The sequence below is a fragment of the Cryptotermes secundus genome, unplaced genomic scaffold, assembly GCF_002891405.2.
Source record: "Cryptotermes secundus unplaced genomic scaffold, Csec_1.0 scaffold66, whole genome shotgun sequence".
Lineage (NCBI taxonomy): Eukaryota > Metazoa > Arthropoda > Insecta > Blattodea > Kalotermitidae > Cryptotermes > Cryptotermes secundus.
In genome coordinates this window covers 2,154,170-2,177,448 of record NW_019731262.1, presented here as the reverse complement: position 1 = coordinate 2,177,448, position 23,279 = coordinate 2,154,170, and the positions used below count along the sequence as shown (strand labels likewise).

General features: G+C 40.7%; 1 protein-coding gene across 2 annotated transcripts in view; it reads left to right on the top strand.

Moving 5' to 3' along the window:
* LOC111866684 (B-cell lymphoma/leukemia 11A) overlaps positions 1-22,423 on the top strand; it is a 196,903-nt gene extending 174,480 nt beyond the window's left edge. For both annotated transcript variants that reach the window (XM_023855869.2, XM_033752378.1), the window contains exon 3: positions 13,490-22,423. In XM_023855869.2, coding sequence (XP_023711637.1) covers positions 13,490-16,455 — 2,966 coding nt within the window. In that variant the 3' untranslated portion in view covers positions 16,456-22,423. The remainder of the gene's footprint in view (positions 1-13,489) is intronic.
* Positions 22,424-23,279: the final 856 nt, after the last annotated feature.

Genomic DNA, 23,279 nt, shown 5'->3' with positions numbered 1-23,279 from the left:
TTTCAGGAACCAAGTTTCACACCCATATTTTTATTATTATTATTATTATTATTATTATTATTATTATTGTTATACACTTTCTCTGACTCTACAGTGGCTAGCGAGTCAATGAATGTTTTTATTATTGTCTAAGTTCTGTTTTGTCTTTGTCGTTGTTTGTATGTATCGCTGTGCTTGTTTCCATCTTTACCCTTGCTTATTTTGTAATTGGCCTTTGGGTTGTTGAGTAAGCACGTAAGTAAATAAAGAATTTATCTGAATTATTATGAGTCTCTTCGCTTGTACTTCAGAAGAGCTACGATTCCTGCAACTTCTGCGTATCAGAATTCTGCAGTGGAAATATGATCTGCCATCACGCCTCTCTGAGTGGTAACTGCTGCGAACATACGAGAATCTACACTACTCACACCCACCCCCTTCAAACCTTCTCATCCCCTTTCAAAATGGACACTTAAATTGCGTTTTCCTTCTTTCCACGGATGGAAGTCAAAAGCACTTTTCCTTCAGCCAAGGCAACTCATGATACCCCTCCTGCCCCCGCGATACCCACACTTTTATTTTTACGCTCCCTTATAGCCTTAAAAATATATAAGGAAAATCTGTGCGGTTATGTAGGGTTGTTTCTTTCTTAGGAAGGGGTGTGAGGTTGCTAATAATGAGGCCCAGCGGGAACTGATGTATTGTGCAAAGTCTGAATGGCAAAGTACTGTGGACACTGGAAATTGTTTTCTGCTATTTCTTGGTCATTTTTCATCCCCTTGTGATCATTCTGCACACCCTTCAACACTTTTTTTATCTCCCTTGACTCTACCCCTCATTTCCATTTCTTTTAGATTTTTTCACCCCCAGGTTCCCCCTCCCATAAATACAAAACAAGAAACATATGTTTGTTTAATCCAATCTGATCACTGTTTTGGGTGCTTCCTGTTTTTCTGCCGCGTTTAGTAAAAGGGAAGTTCTCTCTGTTTAACTAAGCACCACGGCATTCAGGTGTATGGGGAAATGGAGGTATAGCTACATTATTATTATTATTATTATTATTATTATTATTATTATTATTATACTCAGACACTAGACTGAGGTGAGTGGTCAGGTTCACGCTCCGGCCGCTTTATCCCTGGAAAAATAGCTCCCGATATGCATTGGGTTGGAGGCTGAGTGGGCCTCATTGCCGGTCTGAACTCTATGGATAATAGTAAATCGTATTTATGGAGATTATCCGTCATGTCCTATTTTTATTTAAAACTCACAACGTTTCGAAGACTGGATTCTGTCTCCGTCTTCGAAGACCTTTAGAAATACTCATTAAGAAACGCAATTATAAGCTAACAGAAAGTCTGCTTGAAGTAAATTGAAATCGGCCCAACATGTGCACGGGGAAGGCCACAAAATAAGTTGGGAAGAAGCGAATGTCTTGCAGATTGAACTAGAGACCACATACCGGAAATACAAGGAATCCGCCCACATGTCTGCTAAAGCATCCGATCAGTCAACCCAGCGTGGACATCTCTCCCATCTGAACTGCCCTTATCGCAGCAGAAATAAAAAAATACAGCTCCCTTCAGGGTAGAGTGAATGGGAAAATTAGTGTTTGGATGTTGTACCATACTGTAAATTTATGTCTTTGGTGAAGACTTCTATTCTGATAGTACTCTGATTTTAATAACAATAGCCGTGAAATAGTGCATGGACATAGCTGCTAGGCCTCGTGTGTATGGAGTTTTTTAATACTTATAATACATTAACTCTCGCAGTTTGTTCGTGCTGTGTTTGCTTCATATGTCTTATCTTCCGTCGGTGCAGGTGTCCGGAGATATGGACTAGCTCATTCGCTCTCCTGAAGACGGAGATAGGATCCAGTCTCCGAAACGTTATGTGTTTTAAATAAAAGCAGGACGATGGATAATGTCCAGAGGCACAATAATTCCATGAATATGCCATCTTAAGTATATCTGTTACTTCTGCTTGGGATCGAGTTTCGATTCCACGACTATCCAACCCATATTCTAGTCACTACACCAACTGAGCTATCCCGGCTCCATCAAGTTTAGTTCCCTGATATAAACACAGGTGTCTTTCAAGAACTTTTCAAGCCAGTGGTATATGTATTCATTGTATCCGTTATAGCAACGCCACTCCCGAGGACGGTAACATCTGAGGGTTGACCACAGCACACCGGCTCTGGGTCCCACCAGCCCTCTTAACAGTAGACACAGGGGGTTATTTCCCCTGGGATAAGTGGCTGGAGCTTGAGGCTGATCACTCAACTCTGTCTGGCGCAAATGATAATTTATGTTAATTTGTAATGTGTTTAACGTCGACTTGAATACGAGTCAAGACTAAAAGGATGGAATCATTTGATGGCATTGAATAATGAATTGGAAGGATTTGGAAGGAAGCCATCGTGGATTAATTTAATAGGCATTTGACTGGTGTGACTGAGGTGAGGCAGAAGAAATCTTAGTCACTGTAGTCTATGTCCAGGTCGAGGTTGTGAGAGGCATGCTCATTGATGTCCAGGTTAAGAATAGTTGGAGCTGCACTTTCTCGCCACATACACTTTCTCTGCTTCTTGCTTTAATTCAGTGTGAATAGCCTCTGGTGGTAAATGCATCAATTCCCCTTTGGAATTTTAACGGCCTTGTGTGTTAGTCGAGAACGGTAATGATTTTATGAAACATACTGTAATGTTGAGAGATCGATACACCTTGTTGTAAGCCGGCCAAGAATTGGGTTCGCTGTTCTTAGTAAAACTTTCTGTCCTGGAGACACTGTACTTCTTGTTTCATGTCGATATGCCTGCTGAAGCAAGGATAGAGTGTTCAGCAGTTTTGTACAGAAGTCACTGTTATGGGGCTAGGATGTGATGCCATGAACTTAAGTAGAAATTTAAGGACGTTTTAGGGAAATGCTATGCTTGCTGCTTCTTGCTTGGTTTCTTGACACTGAAGATTGAAGCCATATGATCCTCCGAAACATAGGCAGTGTAATACCGGACTACAGGCATCACAAGTGAGGATGCTGTACACTTCATAGTCATCGCTGTCAGAATATTCAGTTCTTAAAACTCAATGCTATTCCCCACGTGGGCTGTATTGAAGTTGTTCACTTTATTGTTGTAGAGGTAAGGTAAAAAGGTAAATCGTCCCTGTGCTTAACTAATCAAGCACTAGGTCATGAAGGCGTATGGGGGGATGAATTTGTAGAGCCACGTTTTCTTGACCTCGGCACTAGTTGGAGGTGAGTGGTCAGCTTCATGTCCCGGCAGCTTTATCCCCGGTGCCCATTGGATAGGACGCTGGGTGGGCCCCAGAGCTGGTCTGGACGACGTGGAGAAGAGACATTTCATGACCATACCAGAACTCGAACTCTGACCACTCGGTCGTCCAGCCCGTAGCCAGTCGCTACAGCAACTGAGCTATCCCGTCTCCTATTTGTGTATAGGTCGTGACATATCAGCGCCATGGAGGAAGTTTCTGTCTCCATCATCATGTTAGAAGAGTAAGTCGAACGTAAAAAAATGGCACTGATTTAGGAAGAGAGAATAAGAATCGAGGCCCTGAGCGAGCCAATGAGAGCAAGGGGAACAGTGTAAGAATATCTGGCCTTGAAATAACCGTCATCTGCCGTATCTGCGAGACCGTCGTAAGGCCCACAGATATGAGTGAAGTTTATATGAGATTTGAGTTCTTCACGGTGATGAAAATTTAGATTATAGTTTTATGGGTTGTGACACCGTGTAGTCTGATAGGTGGGTACCAACATTTCGGAGGAACATACCCCTCCATCTTCAGGGTAACGTGAAGATATATTCAGGAGATCCCTTTCAAACGTTGGTAAGTACCTATCAGACTACACGGTGTCATAACCCAGAAGGTTACAATATGGACCTTATATCAAATTGTATGAAGACAGGCAGACATGTTTGTTTATTTAACAACGCTATCAATAGCTCATGCTACGTAGGATGTAATGGTGTGTTAGTAGAAGAATTGGGAAGACCTATTTTATATTTGTTTGGAGGGACTGAGGATAAACGCCGGAAGAGCCAGTGTCCGGGCTAAGACGTGAACCTCGGACCCCCTGAATGTGAAGCAAACGTGCTAACCTCACCAGCACGACACAGGTGCATACATACGTACAAAAGCATATGCGACACTCTCGTATAGTTTCGAGGGTTAGTGCAGTCAGGAAGTTGTGAGCTGTAAAACTGTTATGTAAACATAAACTTGGTAAAGATGCACGAGCAAACAAAATGTTTGAATATGGAAAGTAATGCGCTGTGACATGGGGTCCAGCTGCGTTAGATGAGAGAGCTCTATAGCAGGTACCACTGGTAGTCGACTTTATCCGCGGACGTAAAGCATTTCCAGCAGTTGCTGGGTGTACGAGTACGTAACTGGCAAGCTAACAGACGTTGATCACTGTGCGGCGCGGTCTAATGCATGAAATGTCTTCCCCCGGTCCCACTCAAGGCATTGATGTATGAGTTTATTTTGCGTTTGTGTAGTCCTGTGTGAGATAGTGACCTTGCGACGAGCTGATCCCCCATCCAAGGAGTCCTATAGACTATGTAAAAGATTAAGAAACTGAAACAGCGGCTTTAGGGCTTTAGAGCCACAGATGAATGAATGAATATAACTGACTAACCAGGTAACTAGAGCCGCGCCATAGCTCAAGTTGTTAGTCGCTGGCTTCCCACCGCGGCGGCCCGGGTTCGATCCCGGGTCTGGCCAAGTGGGATTTGTGGTGGACATAGTGGCGCTGGGGCAGATTTTCCACCAATTGCTCCACAATCACCCTCACCTATCATCTGGGGCTGGTACAATAGGCCAGAAGTGGCCGCAGTACAAAGGACTTAATCCTACCCCTCTAGCATTAATAAAACAGGTAACTAATTATTTAGATATCAAATTAGCCAGCTAATTAACCAACTGTCTAACTGGTTTAATAAGTAACTAACTAAGTTATCTTAGTTAAGATAAGTAACATGTTATCGAAAGTTCTTCCTTTTGCGCTACACACAAGTCCTCTGTCAGTTCAGGCTTCACAGAGCAGATCATTCCTAACTTACAGATCTTACGCTACAACAGCAACTTAGTCATTTGAACGATCATAAGCTTGACCACCGCCAAGTTTAAACCTCTTATATTTTATGTGTCTGGCTTCACCTTGTCCTATACCGCGAACATGTCCATTCTTATGTTTTTGCATGACTTCTGCTTGTCGTCTGCACAGTTTTGTTATATAAGCGTATACATATGTGGAAAGTTGAAAGTTGTGTGCAAGTCGCGGACTTGTCAGTAAATTCATTCACCAATTCATACCCCGTCTATAGTCACCCCTAAATTTTGACAATATTATGCAGGAATCCTATCAGTATACATGGGGCTATATATCAGGAGACCATAAACTTGGATTTATCTGGCTTGGAATAGGGTCCAGTGGTGGGCTCTTGTGGACACTGTAATGAACCTCTGAGAGTACTGTAGCAAGGCACAGAATTGGTTGGTTAGCTGAGCTGCAAATGTTGAAGTGTGGAAGCAAGACCGCACACAGATCGGTTCTGCTTCGCCTCGCGCCCACTTCGCCCACTTCGCCAGTTCACTCCTACCCCCACCTCACTCTTGTCGTTGCTTATTGGATTTGTGCCTAACCCCCAAACTAAATGAATGTCAGTCAAGACTGTAATTAGACGCCCCTTATTACGTCATCTGGGACATGTCGCGTGTCTTGACCCCCTGTTAACTTCCCCCTCCTCACCTGACTCGTATTGAGGAGCCATATATTGGAGTTATCGTGCAACTTCCTGATCGGCGTCATTTCCCTGAATTTTCTACAAATGTAATGCCCGTCGAAAATCCTACAGAATGACTCATCATTCATACACAAACCATACTGTTATTAAAAGTACACTGTTCTGGGATTTGACGCCATGTTGTCTGGCAGAAGAAATGTTTCGAAGGAACCTGCTGCTTCCATCTTCATTGTGTTAGAGTAATCAGACCGCGGAAATATGTGGTGCTGATATAAGGGAGTAAAGGAGTCAGACCCTGAACATGGCGGTACAAAGTTTCTTCCAAACAGTAACATTTTACCAGACTACATGACGTCACATATCACAAGACTCCTTAATGTCACTGATGTGACGCTGTTACTGTGTGTGACGTGTGATTCGCGTGGCGCTATCAAGATTACGGTCTTCTGGAATATGACGCCGTGTAGCTTGGTAAGCGTTTGTACTAATTGTTGGTGTCTCCCACTTTGGGAGACTGATTGACTTCACTGACATTTTCGGGACGGAAGGTTCATTACCGTGTTCACAAGAGCCCACAACTGAACCAGAGCCAGACAAGACTAATCCACACACCCACACTAATAAGTAAACTTAGTTGTGTTATCATTAGTATTATGATTGTATTAATATTATTATTATTGTAATTATAATTTGTTGTTAGAGGCAAAATAGCTCAGTCGGTGTAGTGACGATCTACGAACTGAAGGGGCCGCAAATCGGGAGTTGAATCTCAATAGGGGGGTGGGGATTTTTCTCTTCTCCACAGCATCCGGACCGATCCCGGGGGCCACATAGCCTCGTATCCATAGAGTACGAGGGGCTATTCCCCAGGGGGTTAACCTGCCGGGGCTAGAAGCTGACCATTGGCCTTAATCTAGTATCGAGGTTATGAATTCCTAGAGTTACAACTCCATTCCCCCATACGTCTTCATGTCCTGATACTTGTATTTTGACTGATTAAGCATGGGAGCAACTTACCATTTTCATTACTGCTACTGTTACTACTACTACTACTACTACTGGCACTCGGTAGCGCAGTTGGTTGAGGAGCTATACAACAAGTCGGAAGGTCACGGCTTCGTTTCCCGATGAGGTCATTGGATTTTTCAATTGAGCTAATCCTTCTAGCCACACTATGACCCTGGGGTCGACTAACCCTCTAACAGAAATGAGTACCAGGAATATTCTTGGGGGTGAAGGGCGGCCGGCGCGTAAGCCTGATAACATCACCGCCATCTGTAAGCCGATTGTCTAGAAAATTTGGGAGCCTCTACATCTCACAACCCTATGGGCCTCCACAGCCTGTTAAGGACTGGCTCTACGTTTTTTATTTTTACTATCACTATCACTCCTACTACTACTACTACTACTACTATTACATATTGATTATTTAGTTACAAGCTGATAGTTGCAGTTCATTTCAGATGGAGTTGCTCCGAGTTCTGCGAGCGAGAACGTCACACCCTGAATTAGTACGTTTCGCGCTACTGAGTTGTGAATCATCCCCCGCTAATTTCTGTTCCACGCTGTTAGAAGTGACAGTTGTGTCATTCTTTCACTGAAATGCATTCTCACTATTGCGGGCGGCGGTGCTCACTCACGTCATCGACAAAAGACGAATAGGAATCACGGTTAGTCGGCTTTAAAAAGCGAAGACCGTTGTGACATCAGTCCAACCCTCCCTGCACCTCGTCATACTTCAGACCTCCCTTTCGTGGATCCCACCCCAACTCCTCTGCGTTATGAACATTTCTCATCATAAATACAATATTAGAATTCGCGTCAACAAAATTGGGATGTTACTCGCCGAGTCTGCATACCGTATTTGTTGAAACACAAATTGGACTGTGGTATCCCCTTTTTACAAGACTAATAAGTGAGGAGTTTAATGGAAAAAGGGCATACGGCATTTCGGAGACATTTTAAAAGAATACAATTTTGTTATATATATACAATTACATTCGTAATTCTTATAATAAAACTTGTCCTAATTTATTCAGCTTCAGAATATTTCATTTTTTCTATTCTTAGCCTAATCTCCATATTAAAAAGAAATTGAATGAGGCTTATGAGGTCACCTTGCTGTACGCGTGTCTATGTATCTCCTTTAAAGCCTAAAACCCGGAATAGTGGAGCCAGAAGAGAACGACGTTCCTAGGCAACGGCATGGAAACACGTTCCCGCTGCACGCAATAATAGAAGAACTGTTGTTGGACGCTGTGCTTTCTATGCGGTCTGTGTATTGTCATATACTCGACATGTAGTGAAAGGGAAGTAGTCGACTAGTTCTTCCCAGACTTATTGTTTGCTTTATTAGGACTGAAGATTCACACTCGGGATTCCTGAATTTTTTTACTTTTTCCAGCATCTGATATTCTAAAAAAAAATTCCGAAGCTGAACTTGTTTCCATCCCCAGATGAAAGTCTGCGAAAGCAACTGACCGGAAGTGTCCGCTGGGTAGAGCTAATCTCAACCATTGGAAACGTGAAGGAGAGTATCTGTAGTTTCGGAAACGCTAGCATCCTTCAGAATTGATTTGAGATTTATTTAGTCAGGTACAAGAAGAGGACGGGGGCACGCGGTAGCGTTGTTGGTTGAGGCATTATGCTACAAGCCCGGAGGTCATTGGATTTTTAAGTTGACCTGATCCTTCCAGCCGCACTGTGTCTTTGTGGTCGTGAAAGCCTCTAACAGAAATCAGTACCAGGAATTAATTAAATAATTTTCCTGTGGAGTAAAGCGCGGCCGGCGCGTAAGACTGACAACCTCAGCGCTATCTCTGAGCCGATTATCTAGAAAATGTGGGAGCCTCGACGTCTCACAACTCTATGGGCCTCCACGTCCTGTTACAGGGATATCTTTACTTTTTAGAAGAAGGACCCAGTAAGCCTCATTCGTAATTTGCAGATTCATGACACAGTTGCTACGGATTCGAGTCCAGAACAGGTCATGTTGGGCTTGTGGTGGACAAAGTGGCCCTGGGGCGAGGCTTCTCCAAATAATTTGACATTCTCCTACCAATTCTCATTCCAACGACTGTTCCCACAGTCTTTCATCTGACGCTATAGCCTCGGTAGGGACAGCGTCGTTAAACAATCAACTAAAAACACAAATCCATAAAATTTATTCAACGTTATAACATTCTTCACTTCAGTTTTAGTCTACTTTCCTAAAGTTGGCTTATGCGCTGTCCTTCCTCTCTGTGTGTCTGTATGTGTATTCCAAGATATCAACTTTTGTATGCCTGAACAAATTTGTATGAAGCGTAGTATGTATATCACGCCACCTGGATCCTTCTCAGCAGCTCACTTCATGAATGCTTCCCATCAGTCCGCGTGTCCGTATGTGTATTCCCCCTACCGTTGCTAGGTAACGGCTTGGTAAACAATTTCCCGCTGCAAAGCAGAATTGTTAGTTGCGTCGTTTTCTATGCCCTTCATGTAGTCTCAAAAGAAAGTTGACCATTAGTTCTTTCCAAAATTCATAGTCTGTTTCTGACGTCAGCAATTAGAATATATATCGTCGAATTGTAGAATGAATAATGTCTAATGAATTAGAAAGGATTTGGAAGGAAACGGTCATGGCCTAATCTAGATACTATTCAGGCATTTTGTTGGAAGGACTGTGGAGAGTTAGGACACACGATGCCCCAACCGAGATCCGAACCGTGCTGTTGATGTTAGATACTTGGTTAGTTAGAGTAGAAGATTCAGGCAGCAAATTCCTCCGAAACGTCGGTACGTCTGTAATAATCTACACGGCCTCACATATTAATAGACTATAGTGTTAGACCGCTTTTTAGATTGTAAAATAAAAAAAAAGCGAATTAATGAATATTTCTTTCTCCAAAATTCGTTTCTCTTTCCTATAGAACTTCCCGCCCCCTGTGATTTCCAGCTTCATAGTAATTATAACCCTCTCATCTTTCTAGGGCTGTGCTCTGGTTTTGAAATACCTCCCCTTCCCCCCTTCTCCACACTCAAAAGAATCTCTTCCTTCCATATATTGAGGTCAGACGTTGTGTCCTAAACAATAGTACGGTCCCTGCTCCAGCCGATATTAAGGTGGGAGGGAAAATGTCGCATGGCTAGTTTTGTCATGATATTTCAAACACCAGGTTGCTGCACTGACTGCCTAAGCACTCTTTGTCTTCAGTAGGCCTACACTTGGAACTTAAAAAGTAAAGTTGTCTGTGTCATTTATCATCACGCCGTGAAAGTCATATGGGAGTGTGGTGGATAGCTCCATGTGTTCCTAACTTCGGCAGTCGATATAGAAGAATAGTCATGTTCACATCTCTGGTGGTTTTCAGATCAGGGACAGAGCAACCACTACCCTCTGAACGCTGTGGATAAGGGAAAAATATTGCTTATTGAGTACTGAATTGCGTTTCCTTGGTCGTCCAACCCGTATCGAGTCATTATATTGACTGAATTAATCCAGCTTCAGTTCGAACTTAATACAATAATTATGTGATATTGTAGCGTGTAGAACCGTTGCTATGCAGCGACGGTAAGATGGACGGATATACCTACCAGGGACGTTTGTAGGCAAGGGCTAGATAATCATGATCCTGCAGCAACACACATGAACGCAGCAATATATCTGTGTTTTCTATGTAGTCCGTGCCGAAATTTTATAAGCAAGGAATAAGGTTAGACATAGTGAGAAACGACAGACCCGTCCTGTTGTCGGAGAGAGCGTCCCACATCAGCAAACCTGCAACAGTCTGACAGTAATAAAGATCTGGTCTTAAGCCCCAGATGGGTGCTTTATTCCCTGAAAGACTGGCCGACTTACCGTCGGTCGTAACATATTTTTTTTTAATTCGCTTAGTTGGGGATGGAGTCCAACTTGGTCCACTGAGCACGGCGGCCACTGATTGGCCTATTGTACCTGCCCCGGGTGATTATGATAATGGAGAATTTGGTGGAATAAAGATTTGCAGGGGAAACCGAAGTAATCGGAGAAAACCCGCCCCAGCGCCACTTTGTCCACCACAAATCCCACTTGACTAGACCCGGGATCGAACCCGAGCCACCGCGGTAGGAAGCCAGCGACTAACCGTTCGAGCTATAGCGCGGCGTCCGTCGTAACATAATTTGACTTTGACCTAGCGAGTTCTGTACGGGAGTCTGTGAAGAGAGAACTTGAGCCACAGGCAGAGGAAGAGCCATTGTTGGAGCCGTTGCCAGGAAACGTCTAGTAACAGACTGAGAACACTAGGCTATATGCTTTAGTGAACTGTAAAGTGTGGAAATAGCTGTAGTATTATGGTTATTTGTAATTAATAATCTGAAAGTGGTCAGTGAATCTATTCACCCAATCCATACCCCGTCTATAGTCGCACATAGTACGTGACAATATTATTATACAGTAACTCGTACTTCATACACGTATATTGCAGATCCGAGGTTCAAATCTCGGTCCGCATATGTTTCTAGGAGTTTTTCCGCAGGCAAATATCCACGTATGGCTTCAGAATGAGCCACCGAAGTTCCCATCAAAATTCTTTAGAATTCGTTAGGTATTCATTACATCATTAAAAAAAGAATATAAGGAAACGACTTATGTGGATGTTATGCGTGTCCGTCTGGCGTGACCGAAGGTTTTTCATGGGATGTTCCGATTTTTAGCCACGTTGACACATAACAAATTCCAATTTGCTTAAGGCCATGAATGGAGAAAATTGACCGCAGGTAAGCTTAATTAATTTTAAAAAGCGGCGACATTTAAATGTTTTTTACACATGTTTAAGCGTGTCAAATATTGCATTCTCACGGTTACAGTTGTGAAGATTGCTTTTTGGGTACAAGGCTACGTAATCTGGTTGATACCTACTGCCTCCTTCTTATTCCCGGCAGATAGAAGTAGCAGGTTCCTCCGAAATTCTTTAGTGAGCTGATTATCAAATTATTCATGTCTGATCTTTCTTTTCATTAAATTAGTACGATTTCCACAAATTGTGATTAGGCAGTGTAGTTTACCCTTACGATATAAAAAGAAGGCCGTGTTTTGTAGCTCCGTAAGCCGCCTGCAGTCTGATTGTTGTGAGGTCTCGCTTGATTACTTGACAGCCACCGGTGCGTAAGATTGTCCGGGCAGCATCGCGTTTTCCATTGTTGATATGTGCACCATTGTGGCCAACATCACAATTGGAAATAAAACGGCCAACTTCTAACAATTAAAGGGACGCTCTCTATCAAATGCTTTGATTTTCCACATACTCAAAATTATGTATGTAACGTACTGGTATACAACTTCTGTGTATAAATTGAGACTTCCTGTGTTTGAAAATGAAATCCCTGAGGATTGTAGTTGTTTAATTTTACCAACAACTGGAGCAGTGGAATACATCCTGTGAACAAATATGATAGGCAAGTAACTGTGATGTATATTGGGTTACCGTAACAACCATAAAATGAACTCAAACTTTCAGAAATTTTACATTTACACAAAAAACCCGCACAAGGCCTGCTGAAATGTCCACGATAATTTGTTATTAACGTCATCCGTAGCTCAGTCACTATTGAGATTCGGCTATTGAAAATTTGGGGTTCTTTTCCTGCCAGAGATACTAACCTAGAACTAGTGCCGAGGTCAAGAAAGACTGGATCTATACGTCCACTCCCTCATACGTGTTCGTTGCATAGTTCTTAATTAGATAAGTACAGGGACATTTACATTTTTATTCCTGTCAGAAACAAATCTTTTTCTCTTGAACACAGTGTCAGTAACTCTTCTGTGGCCTACCAACGGCTACCTGGTGTTAAAGTAGCTTCACGAGGCTACCTGCTTCCATATGTTATTGAGGATAAGAATGCATGGAGCTATACCGTCCCTCCCAGTACGCCTTCATGGTTTATTGTCTAAATGAGCTTTACCTTTTATCAGCATCATTCATATCATCGTACATTTCGAGCCTTTATAGTCTGACTATTTGGCGATGTGTTAAAATAAACCACAAGCAATCGAAAATAACTCCAGTAATGAAAAACGGGATAGAAATAAATTACCCGAAAATGTTGCATAATTCCCGAAACGTCGTATTCATTATATGCCATTCATTATGTAACTGTAGAAGTTGTAATCTGTGTAAGACCTATGGAGTAATATTTATTGCGGAATCTGCCAGGAGTTGTCCTGGTCTAGTCCACACGTATAGGAAACAAAACACAAGGATGAAGTAGTAATGGGCAGAAGATACTTTTGGTTTCCCCCGCATCTAAGGACAAGATAAAAGCTTGGGGTATTCCCCGTATTCTAGCAGCGATCCCATTGTTGTCATGATTCCCTTATTGTCACGATCCCATTGTTGTCATGATCTCAATGCCTATCCTACAGAGGAAATGATGGGGAAGTAACTTGTCTTGGAATCGAACCCAGCCACGTTTACGTTTGTCTCATATCACACCAGGGAAGTCCTCCGAATCATGCCAAATTTGGTCGAAATATGTGCGAAGTTATGGAGCTATATGAAGAACAAAGATACAGACACACTCTTCTTCGTGTGTATAGATAATAGATTACTGTAAGACAGTTTTTATCAGAATGGCTTCCCGTCCAGTACGCACTTCCTCCGTTAAAGATATATGTATGTATGTAAGGGGTGGGCCATAAAAACCGGCTCCCGCACTGCAACCTTCAGTGATCTATAAAGATCGGTAAAGATACTCTTGTTATGATTTCAGAACCGAGTAACTACGTTTGTTCTACGTGCAAACAAAGACTCCATTCGGCCTGGCGTCTCGTCCAGCACGTGCAGAACAGTCATGGCATCAAGATATACGTGGAGTCGTCGCCTTCCTCTTCTTCGACGGGTTCCTCTTCCTCGCCCTGTACAACGTCTTCACTGTCTGCCACGGGGAAGAATGCGATTGGCCCTGCGAATGGTAACAACCATTCTTCATCATCGTCTTCCTCGTGCTCCGGGTCGTCCACATCCTCCGGCTGTTCCAGCTCTTCCGGTGGCAACAGCAGCAATGCCCCTACAACTCCTGTGAGTGCAACACCTCTGTCTTTACCACCACCAGGTGTTTCTTCGAGGTTAGCCCATCATCAGGCTTTACACCACCCTCCACCGCCGTCTTCGTCGCTGGTCGATCCTCATCATCCTCTTCACAACAGTAACCCTTTTGGTGTTGGTGGTCTCCTGAGGATGCCCTTAGGAGACCGATCCCATCATCAGTTTCCCCCCACGTCAATGGCAGCACCACTGAGCAACCACCTCAGTCATCATCACGTCGCGCCAGGGGGCGGGCCCCCCAGCACCGCGGGTCTATTCACCAGGCCATCTAGTCACCACGACCATCACTTCCGGATGGAGCAACTAGTGTCAGAGCAGTTTCGTCTTAACCCTCACCATGGACTAGGGTTAGCTGCTGCTGCAGCTTGCGCCGCCGCAGCGGCTGCAGCTGGAGGTGTCCCACCCCCTCATCCACCATTTGGCCCTCCAGCTTCTGACCGGGTGCCAACTTCTATCCCAACGTCCACAGGACCACCTCGTTCCTCTGCCGTTCCGCCAGCCCCCACGCTTGGCCTCGGCTTGGAGCCACAGCTCGACTTCTATTCACAGCGACTCCGGCAACTGGCCGGTACCACTAGTCCAGGCGCGGCGAATGGGAACTCGTCCCCATCTCCCAGGAAACCCATATTGACTCCACCGTTCACGAGTCCGCCTAGCAGTAACAGTCACCACCCATCAATGAGCTCTGTTGTCACTCCGATACTACTCAACAACAACAATAACAACAACACTAACAACAATAACAACAGCAGTGGCTCTGGCACTTCTCATACCAGCAATCGGCCTGAGTCATTGTCCTCACCGGAGAAGCAGTCTCCACTCTCGGACCCAGTCACCAGCTCTGCTGTAGCACTCACTTCTACACCCAGATCTGCATCTACCCCTCCAACTAATTTAAAAAAGTCAGATTTCTCAAGAAGTCAAACGTCATTGTCACGGACAGCAGAGGCTGGTGATGGCGGTGATACAGGAGGTGGAGGAGAAAGGTTAGAGAGGATAAGAGCATGTGAGTTCTGCGGGAAGAAGTTTCGTTTTCAGAGCAACCTGATAGTCCACCGTAGGACACATACAGGAGAGAAACCATACAAGTGTGCCGTATGCAGTCACGCATGTACTCAGAGTTCAAAGCTGAAGAGGCATATGAAGATCCATCGTCGTGCACTGAGGACGGGAAACGGGCAGGCCGGTGGCGAGGCGGGGACTACCAATGGGGGAAGTACCAACTCGACACCGGATAACATTTCGCATACTGGCTCAGTTGAGACTCTGGATGACGATGGTGATGATGAGGATGATGATGGCGAGGAAGAAGATGATGAGGAAGAAGAAGAAGAGGAGGAGATGGAACTTGAAGAAGAGGAAGGTGATGATGATGACGATGATGATGATCTTGGTGGAGACGCTCCTGAAGACCTCACTACCAAGTCTACATCATCAACTCCACCTAACAACGTGTCTGGAGATGCAAACAAAGCCAAAACTAGCACTCCACGCCCCACACCAACACCAACCCCTCTTGAGAAGATTACTACTTCGGGTTCTTTGGTTGGTGAGTTAATGGACAAATTTGGGTTGAGTAATATCCAACAGTACAACGAAGCATACAAGCAGGCTCTTCAGGAATCTGTCGTTGGGTCACACCAGCTACACATCAACAACAAAGAAGGCCTTCATCATAGATCGCCTCTCATATCAGACAACAACAACGGTGGTGGGAAAACGTCTCCTGTGATCGCGAAGAACAGTCTCGAGAATGGGATGCTCGACAAATCAGCAGCAGCCATGCGGTTTCGTGAAGAGTTCGCGAAAAACATAATAGCTGCGGGCCAACCCCCTTTAGATTTAATTGGTGCTCCTCACGGTCTGTTTGGAAGTAGTGCAGCTTTTGAAAATCCTTTTGATGCTGCTAATAAGCGATTGAAACTTGACCTGGAAAATCATCATAATCATCATTCATCATCACTAGGTCGAGGTGGAGCTCCCAGTACTGATCGAGATGGTCTGTATGCAGGACTTTGGTTACCAGCAATGGCTGCAGCTCACCACAGGGATCACCATCTGTTTGGTGGTGACACCCCGACCATGGACCTCCTCAGTTCCCGTTCCTCAAAGTCAGCAGAAAGTGCTCTATTGAAAGCTAGCAGTGGAGGATCGAAAGCAGGACCAAGTGCTTCATCTTTAGCAGCCGCAGCGGCTGCAGCTGCTGCACTAAACCTTGGCTTATCTGGAGGACCAGGATCTCAACAGCAACACTTGAAGAAGGAGAGCAGGCGCAATGATACATGTGAATACTGCGGAAAGGTGTTCAAAAACTGCAGTAACCTTACAGTGCACCGCCGATCACACACAGGTGAGAAACCATACAAGTGTGAACTGTGCTCTTACGCGTGCGCACAAAGTTCCAAGCTGACACGTCACATGAAAACTCATGGCAGACTTGGAAAAGATGTGTATAGATGTCGGTTTTGCGAGATGCCGTTCTCTGTGCCATCTACATTGGAGAAGCACATGAGGAAGTGTGTTGTAAATCAGAATAACAAGGCTGGAGGGGGACATATCCTTCCAGCACTGATCAGCGGTGGAGAGGACACTGGGGACTCCAGTGCGTCAGCCTCCAAAGACACCACATGACTCTTTCCATGGGGAGGGTTCCGCCATCTTCCTCTTCAAAGTATTTATTAAAAACCTCCACCACACTTTCCTCATGCCCTTCTCCAAATAATATTAAATGCCGAAGAGTATTATCTTCTGGGACATAACGCCGTCTAGCCTGTTGAAAGTTGAATTTCAACGTACTACACCGGTTGACTTGTTAACGGACTACACTGCGTTATGGCCCAGAAAATTGTTCTCTTCATAAACACCCCTGTGAGAACCTCAAATACTAAATTACGTCATACAGTATTCAGATTTGTGTACTTTAACTTCTGGTCTTCTGTTGAGAGTATAAATGATCACCAGAATCACTGATTCTGCACAGATAGATACTTCTGAAAGTTTAAAGCTTCATTTTATTTTACTAACTTAAACCAGATAGGATTGATCACATTCAGTAACTTTGGAAATAAATTCAATCTGGTTACTTTACACTTCCTAGAAGTTGCTATAAATAAAAGTATAATATATGATATATTTGAAATTTAAGGAGGTCACAAATACGTTTACTGTATAACGAACAATCTCTACTCCATCCATTGTTCTTGTCTCCCATTACTACATCTATAACTCCTGGCGGAACATCTCCCCTTCGGTTGAGTCAAAAATAAGTTTATTGTAAAGTAAAAACAATTTAGAACAGGAAAATGACAGGTGAACAATACCTTACTGATTCATATTTGGACTAAAGTCAATAATTATAGAAACCATCTTACCATGAACTAATGATTATACCATCCAGACAACCAATTTGGAAAACAGAAACGTAAGGATCGTCAGAAGATCTATGTTATACTCAGTAACACAGTGATTTCAATTATGTTTCAAGTCAGAAATTGTGTTGGAAGAATCCATTGATACCACACACACACAAAATACACATGGACACTCATATGTACATAAAGTTTCCAGCCCCTAAAATTGTTGTTGTATTTTTTCTGGTATAGTTGGATAAAGGTTTAAAAGTGTTGTTATACTCATTAAAACAAAAATAATATTGATGGGTAGAAACGTTTTTACCCCAAATATCTCTCCCTCTGTTGAAGTACCTACATAAACATGAGAGAAATCTTTACTGTCTTGAAAGTACCATGTCTTTGTAAATGTTAAAATATGGTAGATATCACAACACATCTGCAGCTATGTACCTCAGACTTGTATGGAAGTTTCTTCTTAATGTAAGATTATAAGTTCACTGGAGTCATTATTTATACATCTGGTATTGGTTAGGACTTCAATCCAAGATGTGGACACCCATTCCAGTGAGTATTAAGTGTTAAAGAAATTGGTTTGTGGTTGTAAGACTGTTCACATTTATTTCTATTTATTCTTGAATTTGATAATTGATGTAACTGATACCAAAGCAATGTAAAATTACATGTATTATCATTAAAATTTCATTACTACACAATGATGTTACAATGAAAACTTTAATTGTTAGAAATTTTCTGACCAAATATTTTCGTTCATTCTATTGTAATTAAAAGATATTCATAATGTTGGCCATATTTTGCACAAATGTTTTTTTTTTTTTCATGGTTTGGAATGTATTTCTTGTCCCTTTTCCATCTAATAAACTTTGATAACACTGGTATTTTCCACAAAGTGGGAGGGTAAACTGGGAAAGTTAAAATCATTTTCAACTGTTTTTCTTAGCAAGTGTCAGTATATGGGAAAGGTGACAAATTTGATTGTGGTCTAATTTATTTATTAATACTTAAAGCATATCAGACTGATGTTTAGTAATCAATTTTTATTTTTCTCGATAATGAATAAATATCTACTGATATTTTTTGTAGTGCCCTAATATGTCCGACTATAAGATATTGCCAGAGAATTTATTCTGTTTCTTTATTTTCCTTCTATATTTTTGCTTGAACATACGAAATATTCTTTGTGATGGATTGAGAGCAAGCTGTTCTCAAATTTGTTTCAAAAGACTGAAGATTTTCTTTAATTTATCAAATATATATAGCAGTGTAATACTAGACTCCAGTAATTAATCATAATGCTGAATGGCGTGCTTCTAGAGGTAAGAAAATTAACATACTAACACTATTTTATATTTGCATTGCACTGATTTGCCAAAAAGGATTAACAAAGGATGTGAATACTTTTTTCTTTCTGCATTTGAATATTACTTCAAACAAATGACTAGTGCTCCTACATTTACACATACCTTGTTATAAATCTGAAGTAATCAATTCTTTGACTAGACATACTAAAAACAATAATTCCAGTACTTCAACAATATAATCTTTAATTAATTTTTTACTTATTGTTAAAACTTTGAAACAGAGTTGATCTCTAACATTATACACACTCGTAATTACGTAGTTTATTCTTACAAATTATTTTACACATTAAACATAATTTTATTCTGTTACTGGTTTGATGACGAATTGAAAAAACAACATTTTACCCTGTCAGAAAATAGGACCGGGGACAAAATCTCTGGCACCCCAAGGTGTAAACAGTAACAAATTCAATAAAGTATTAATTTATTCATTCTAACGAACCCTAAAGCAATTGTACAGTGTTATGTCATCTAACAAAGTACTTTCATATTGTATTCATCTTTGGTATAGGACATCTTGAGGTAAATGCATTACACTTTCATTGCTGTGTTGTACAAATGTACGTAGTATTTAATTCAAGATACATATGCAGTAGACCCTCGTTTGAATTCAGGTGCTAGGTTACAGCTTCTGTTACCTGCTTTCTAATCGAAATTGACATTTATCAAAGTTTGGAAATACTCTTATTAAATATATAGTATTTAATATATAATATCATTGTTTTAGGGATTTGCCCCCTCCAGCAGGTCGGCAAGATTTCCAGTCATCCGCGGTTCAACAGGTATAAGGGGTACTCATTAAATTTTTGCTCTTTGAAGAAAAATCCCAATGTTACAGACATCAGAAACGTACAGCCTATTCACAGGGGTCTCTGGACTTTGCCCTCCGTACCCACAACAAGACATAAATGATTGTTGCAATACAGACATGAATTGTAAATAACATTTTCATAGAAATTTGTACAACTTAAAATTTATGTAATCATATGGTAGCGAGAACATGACCAAAGCTCAGATACGACGAGGTCCTACTGTATAAGTTTTGAGGTTTATGTGATATGATTGTCCCAATTGTGGCCTTTTGGGCTTAGACATACGTGGTATTGTAGGTGGATACCGACATTTGTAGGATCATGCTGCTCCTAGCATCGGGGTCGAAGTGAGTACTAGTTCAGGAATAAGATGGTCAGTCATGTTGACCCTGACAGAGGTTGCATCTTATTAACCACCTGCAAGACTACATAGTGCTAAAAGACTTTTAGATAGTCTGAGGGAGCTGAAGATTTATCATGCCTCTAAACAAACTCACTCATTATGCAGTGTCCAACCCAGAAGACCACAATCATAAAATATGCATTTTCATCCAGATATATTTCAAGGGCATGGGCCTTTTAAGGGCATGGCAGAAAATATAGACACATAGGTTTCAGTAAATAATATGAATCATATTTTGATATATTTTATGGGAAATCTGTACCCTTGAAAACTCCATAAACTTTAACATGAAAGATCAACTCTGTTTTGACATATTAGCAGAATAATTAATACTGACATTCCCAAATATCAGCATTTCAGGTTTGTTGTATTCTTTTAATACAGTTACCTGTAAAAACCAAGACTGGATGTGCCAAGTTGCAAAACCATTAATATAAAACAATATGGCCAGAAATATTATTATTTCATATGCTTAATTTGTTATATTCCACTCACTATTCTGTTATATGTATTTAATAGAGGTTATGAGTAACCAAGTGTGTTTTGCAGTGATTTTGATATAGCATTTTTGTGGGGGGAGGGTGTGTTGAATAATTGTAGTAATATTGAAAAGCGAAGAACAGGGTGGTCCTAGCATTATCATCCTGGTGTGAGATTCTTACGTGGTGTTGCAAGGATGAAGTCATTGTGAGCTGCGTACTTTGAAGACACAGTCAGTCACAGTAAACAAGTGTGTGTATGTATGTGTACATAGAAATTAAAAAAAGTAAAATAAATAAAAAGATACGTTATTTTAAATGGTATTTAAATAACAAATCAAATATTGTAGGTGATAACACATACAGACAATTAAAGTAGTAGTAATGATACAAAGAATGGCGACGTATCTTCATCACTTCGTGTTCAATGTGCATGATTGTCATTTGTCTCTCATTCAAGCGCATAATGGGATTTATTTGTTTTGCCTCCCTCGCTTTCTGTATGGCAGTAGACATTTGTATTACAATATTAAAATGTGTGGCTTGTTGTTCTCTAAAACTGTATTTATTAAATATTATTTGCTTGTTACCTTCAAAGAATGTAATTACTGATATGTGTCTGCAATTTTTTGTTCTGTTTAGGGCCTTGACTCTTGAAAGATAAAATATTAGTATTATTATAATTATTATTAATAAAATAAAATATTATGAAACAAAGATTATGAGAAAATAAATATCAGCTATCCACAGTTATTTGCAATATACTTCACATGCAGCCGGTTTACAGAGTCAAGGTTCCAGCATCAAGGGTTATGTTAAGTGCCTATCTTTTTTTTTTTCATTTGATTCCTTTGAAAATTAAAATAAAGGAAAGCAATTTACCAAAAAGTAAAAGAATGAAGCTCGTAAATTTCTGCACGAGAATTGTATTATTCAAGCACTTGCTGCATTGTATGATAAACAAATTAATGTACAAAAAACTTGATGATAATTCTTGTTTGTATAGATCTTCTCTCCCCTTCTCAAACTTTTCCAGCTATTTTCTCTCTTGCTTTGTGTTCTCAATATGCATTATTAGTGGCTTGTAAACTGTAAAATAATTGAAAACTATTTACTTTTTACCCACACACTATATTACAGGGTAAATTGCTATATAAATAGTATTTGTCTAAGAAAGTTCATTTTGTTAACATACAAGTATGGTTCTTGTGACAAACAAAGAGTTTTCAGGGTACATTTGTGAAGAAATGTAATATAAACTGCATACAGTAATAATAAAATACATATTATGTTGTGTGTCAAAAATAACAGACATTGATATACATCAACTTAGAAATACAAGAAGTTCCAAATATTAAAATGAAGTGTCCTATCCTTCTTTTTGAATGGACGTATCTTGTGTTCCATGTATTATATAGATGGAATATTACTTTACACTACATTATAAGAGGATAAGTTACCTTCCAAATCCCCAACATCTTCTCATAAAAGCATATATGCTTATCCTTGTAGATGAAGCTGATGCTCTACTGTTTACAATAAAAATAAATTTCATTTGTTTCCTTCTGAAACACTATATAAACAGGATGTTTTTGTTTAAATTAATACTGAGTTTAATTCCACACGCGCAGGAGTATAATATTTAATTAAAATCATCCTGTATACAATAATATATGCAATATTATGGTGGACCACATTTAGGTTTATTTCGAAAGAATGAACACTGTTCTTCACATGATCGTAGTTAATATTCTAGGACATTCATTTTTTTTTTTTTGTGAATCAAAATTCAAACAGAGATTAAGAAAGAACTGTAAAATACAAACTTAGGAGAAGGAATTTATCCCAACGTTTGAAATGAAAAATTTTATACCCTAACATTATTATAATTCGTATGATTAAACTATTTAGTATTTGTAAAGAATGTACACGCCACCAATTTATGAAATATACTGTTAATATCCTATTAGTGTAACAGTGTGCATGAAGACAGATAGCAAACAAATTTCCTAACGCAACAATTTGTTCTCGTTTTTTTCTCCTGTGACTTTTATTACTTACAATAATTATTATTTATTTGTACATGTAATGTACCAAAATGTGGAACATAGAGCTGAGTATGTGTATTTATGATGATTGTCATTTGTTTTTATTAAAGGCTTCTTTATAGAGAGGAGTGTATTAAAAATAGAGTGTTGATTTATCCTTCCATAATGATAGCATTCTTTGTACTACACCTATCTCTTTGGCTGTGTTAATCTCAGTATTTGACACAAATATCTCATTAAGATTCAAGACAGTTATCATTCTAGCATCATATAAATATACCCTTACATTTAAATTCCTCATCTTGTAACCTGTCAAGTGTCGGGCTGTAGATGAAGTCACGAACTTAAGGACAGAGGTTGTGATAATGTGCTGCCTGGTGTGGAATATTGCATACCGCAGGAGGCGGTGACAGATGAGTAATTTCAATTAATATTTTATTAAGATATATAAATCTAATATAAAATTAAATTCAAAGGATCACAACCTTCATGAATTCTACCTTCCTAGCCCAACCAGTGACCTGTTCAGTCCCCATTACATTCTCCTTCTATCACAAATCATCTTGATTTCTCCTCCCGTTGGGTATCAACTCTACTGTCTTCCATCCTTAGCATAAAGACATCAGATTCCACCGAAATAGATTGGTATCCAAATACCAAATTGCACGGCGTCATCTTCAAAAAGACAAAAAGTATATATTTACCATTTCCTGTCACATTGGTGCCATATGGTTCTTTTTAACCTGCAGCAGCTACAAAATTTGTTTACGAACTTAAGTTTCCTTTTTTAAGCCTGTTTTTACTGACTGCCCTTAACTACACGTACATATTTGAACAAAATTTAGTACTGCTAATTTATATATATATATATCCTTTTTTAACTTAATTTTTCCTCAGAAATCCAAGGGGGGGGGGGTTACCTGGCTTGCTTCCGCCCTCTCAGATCCCATTATCCTCAAAATAAAATTTTTGTTAAATTAT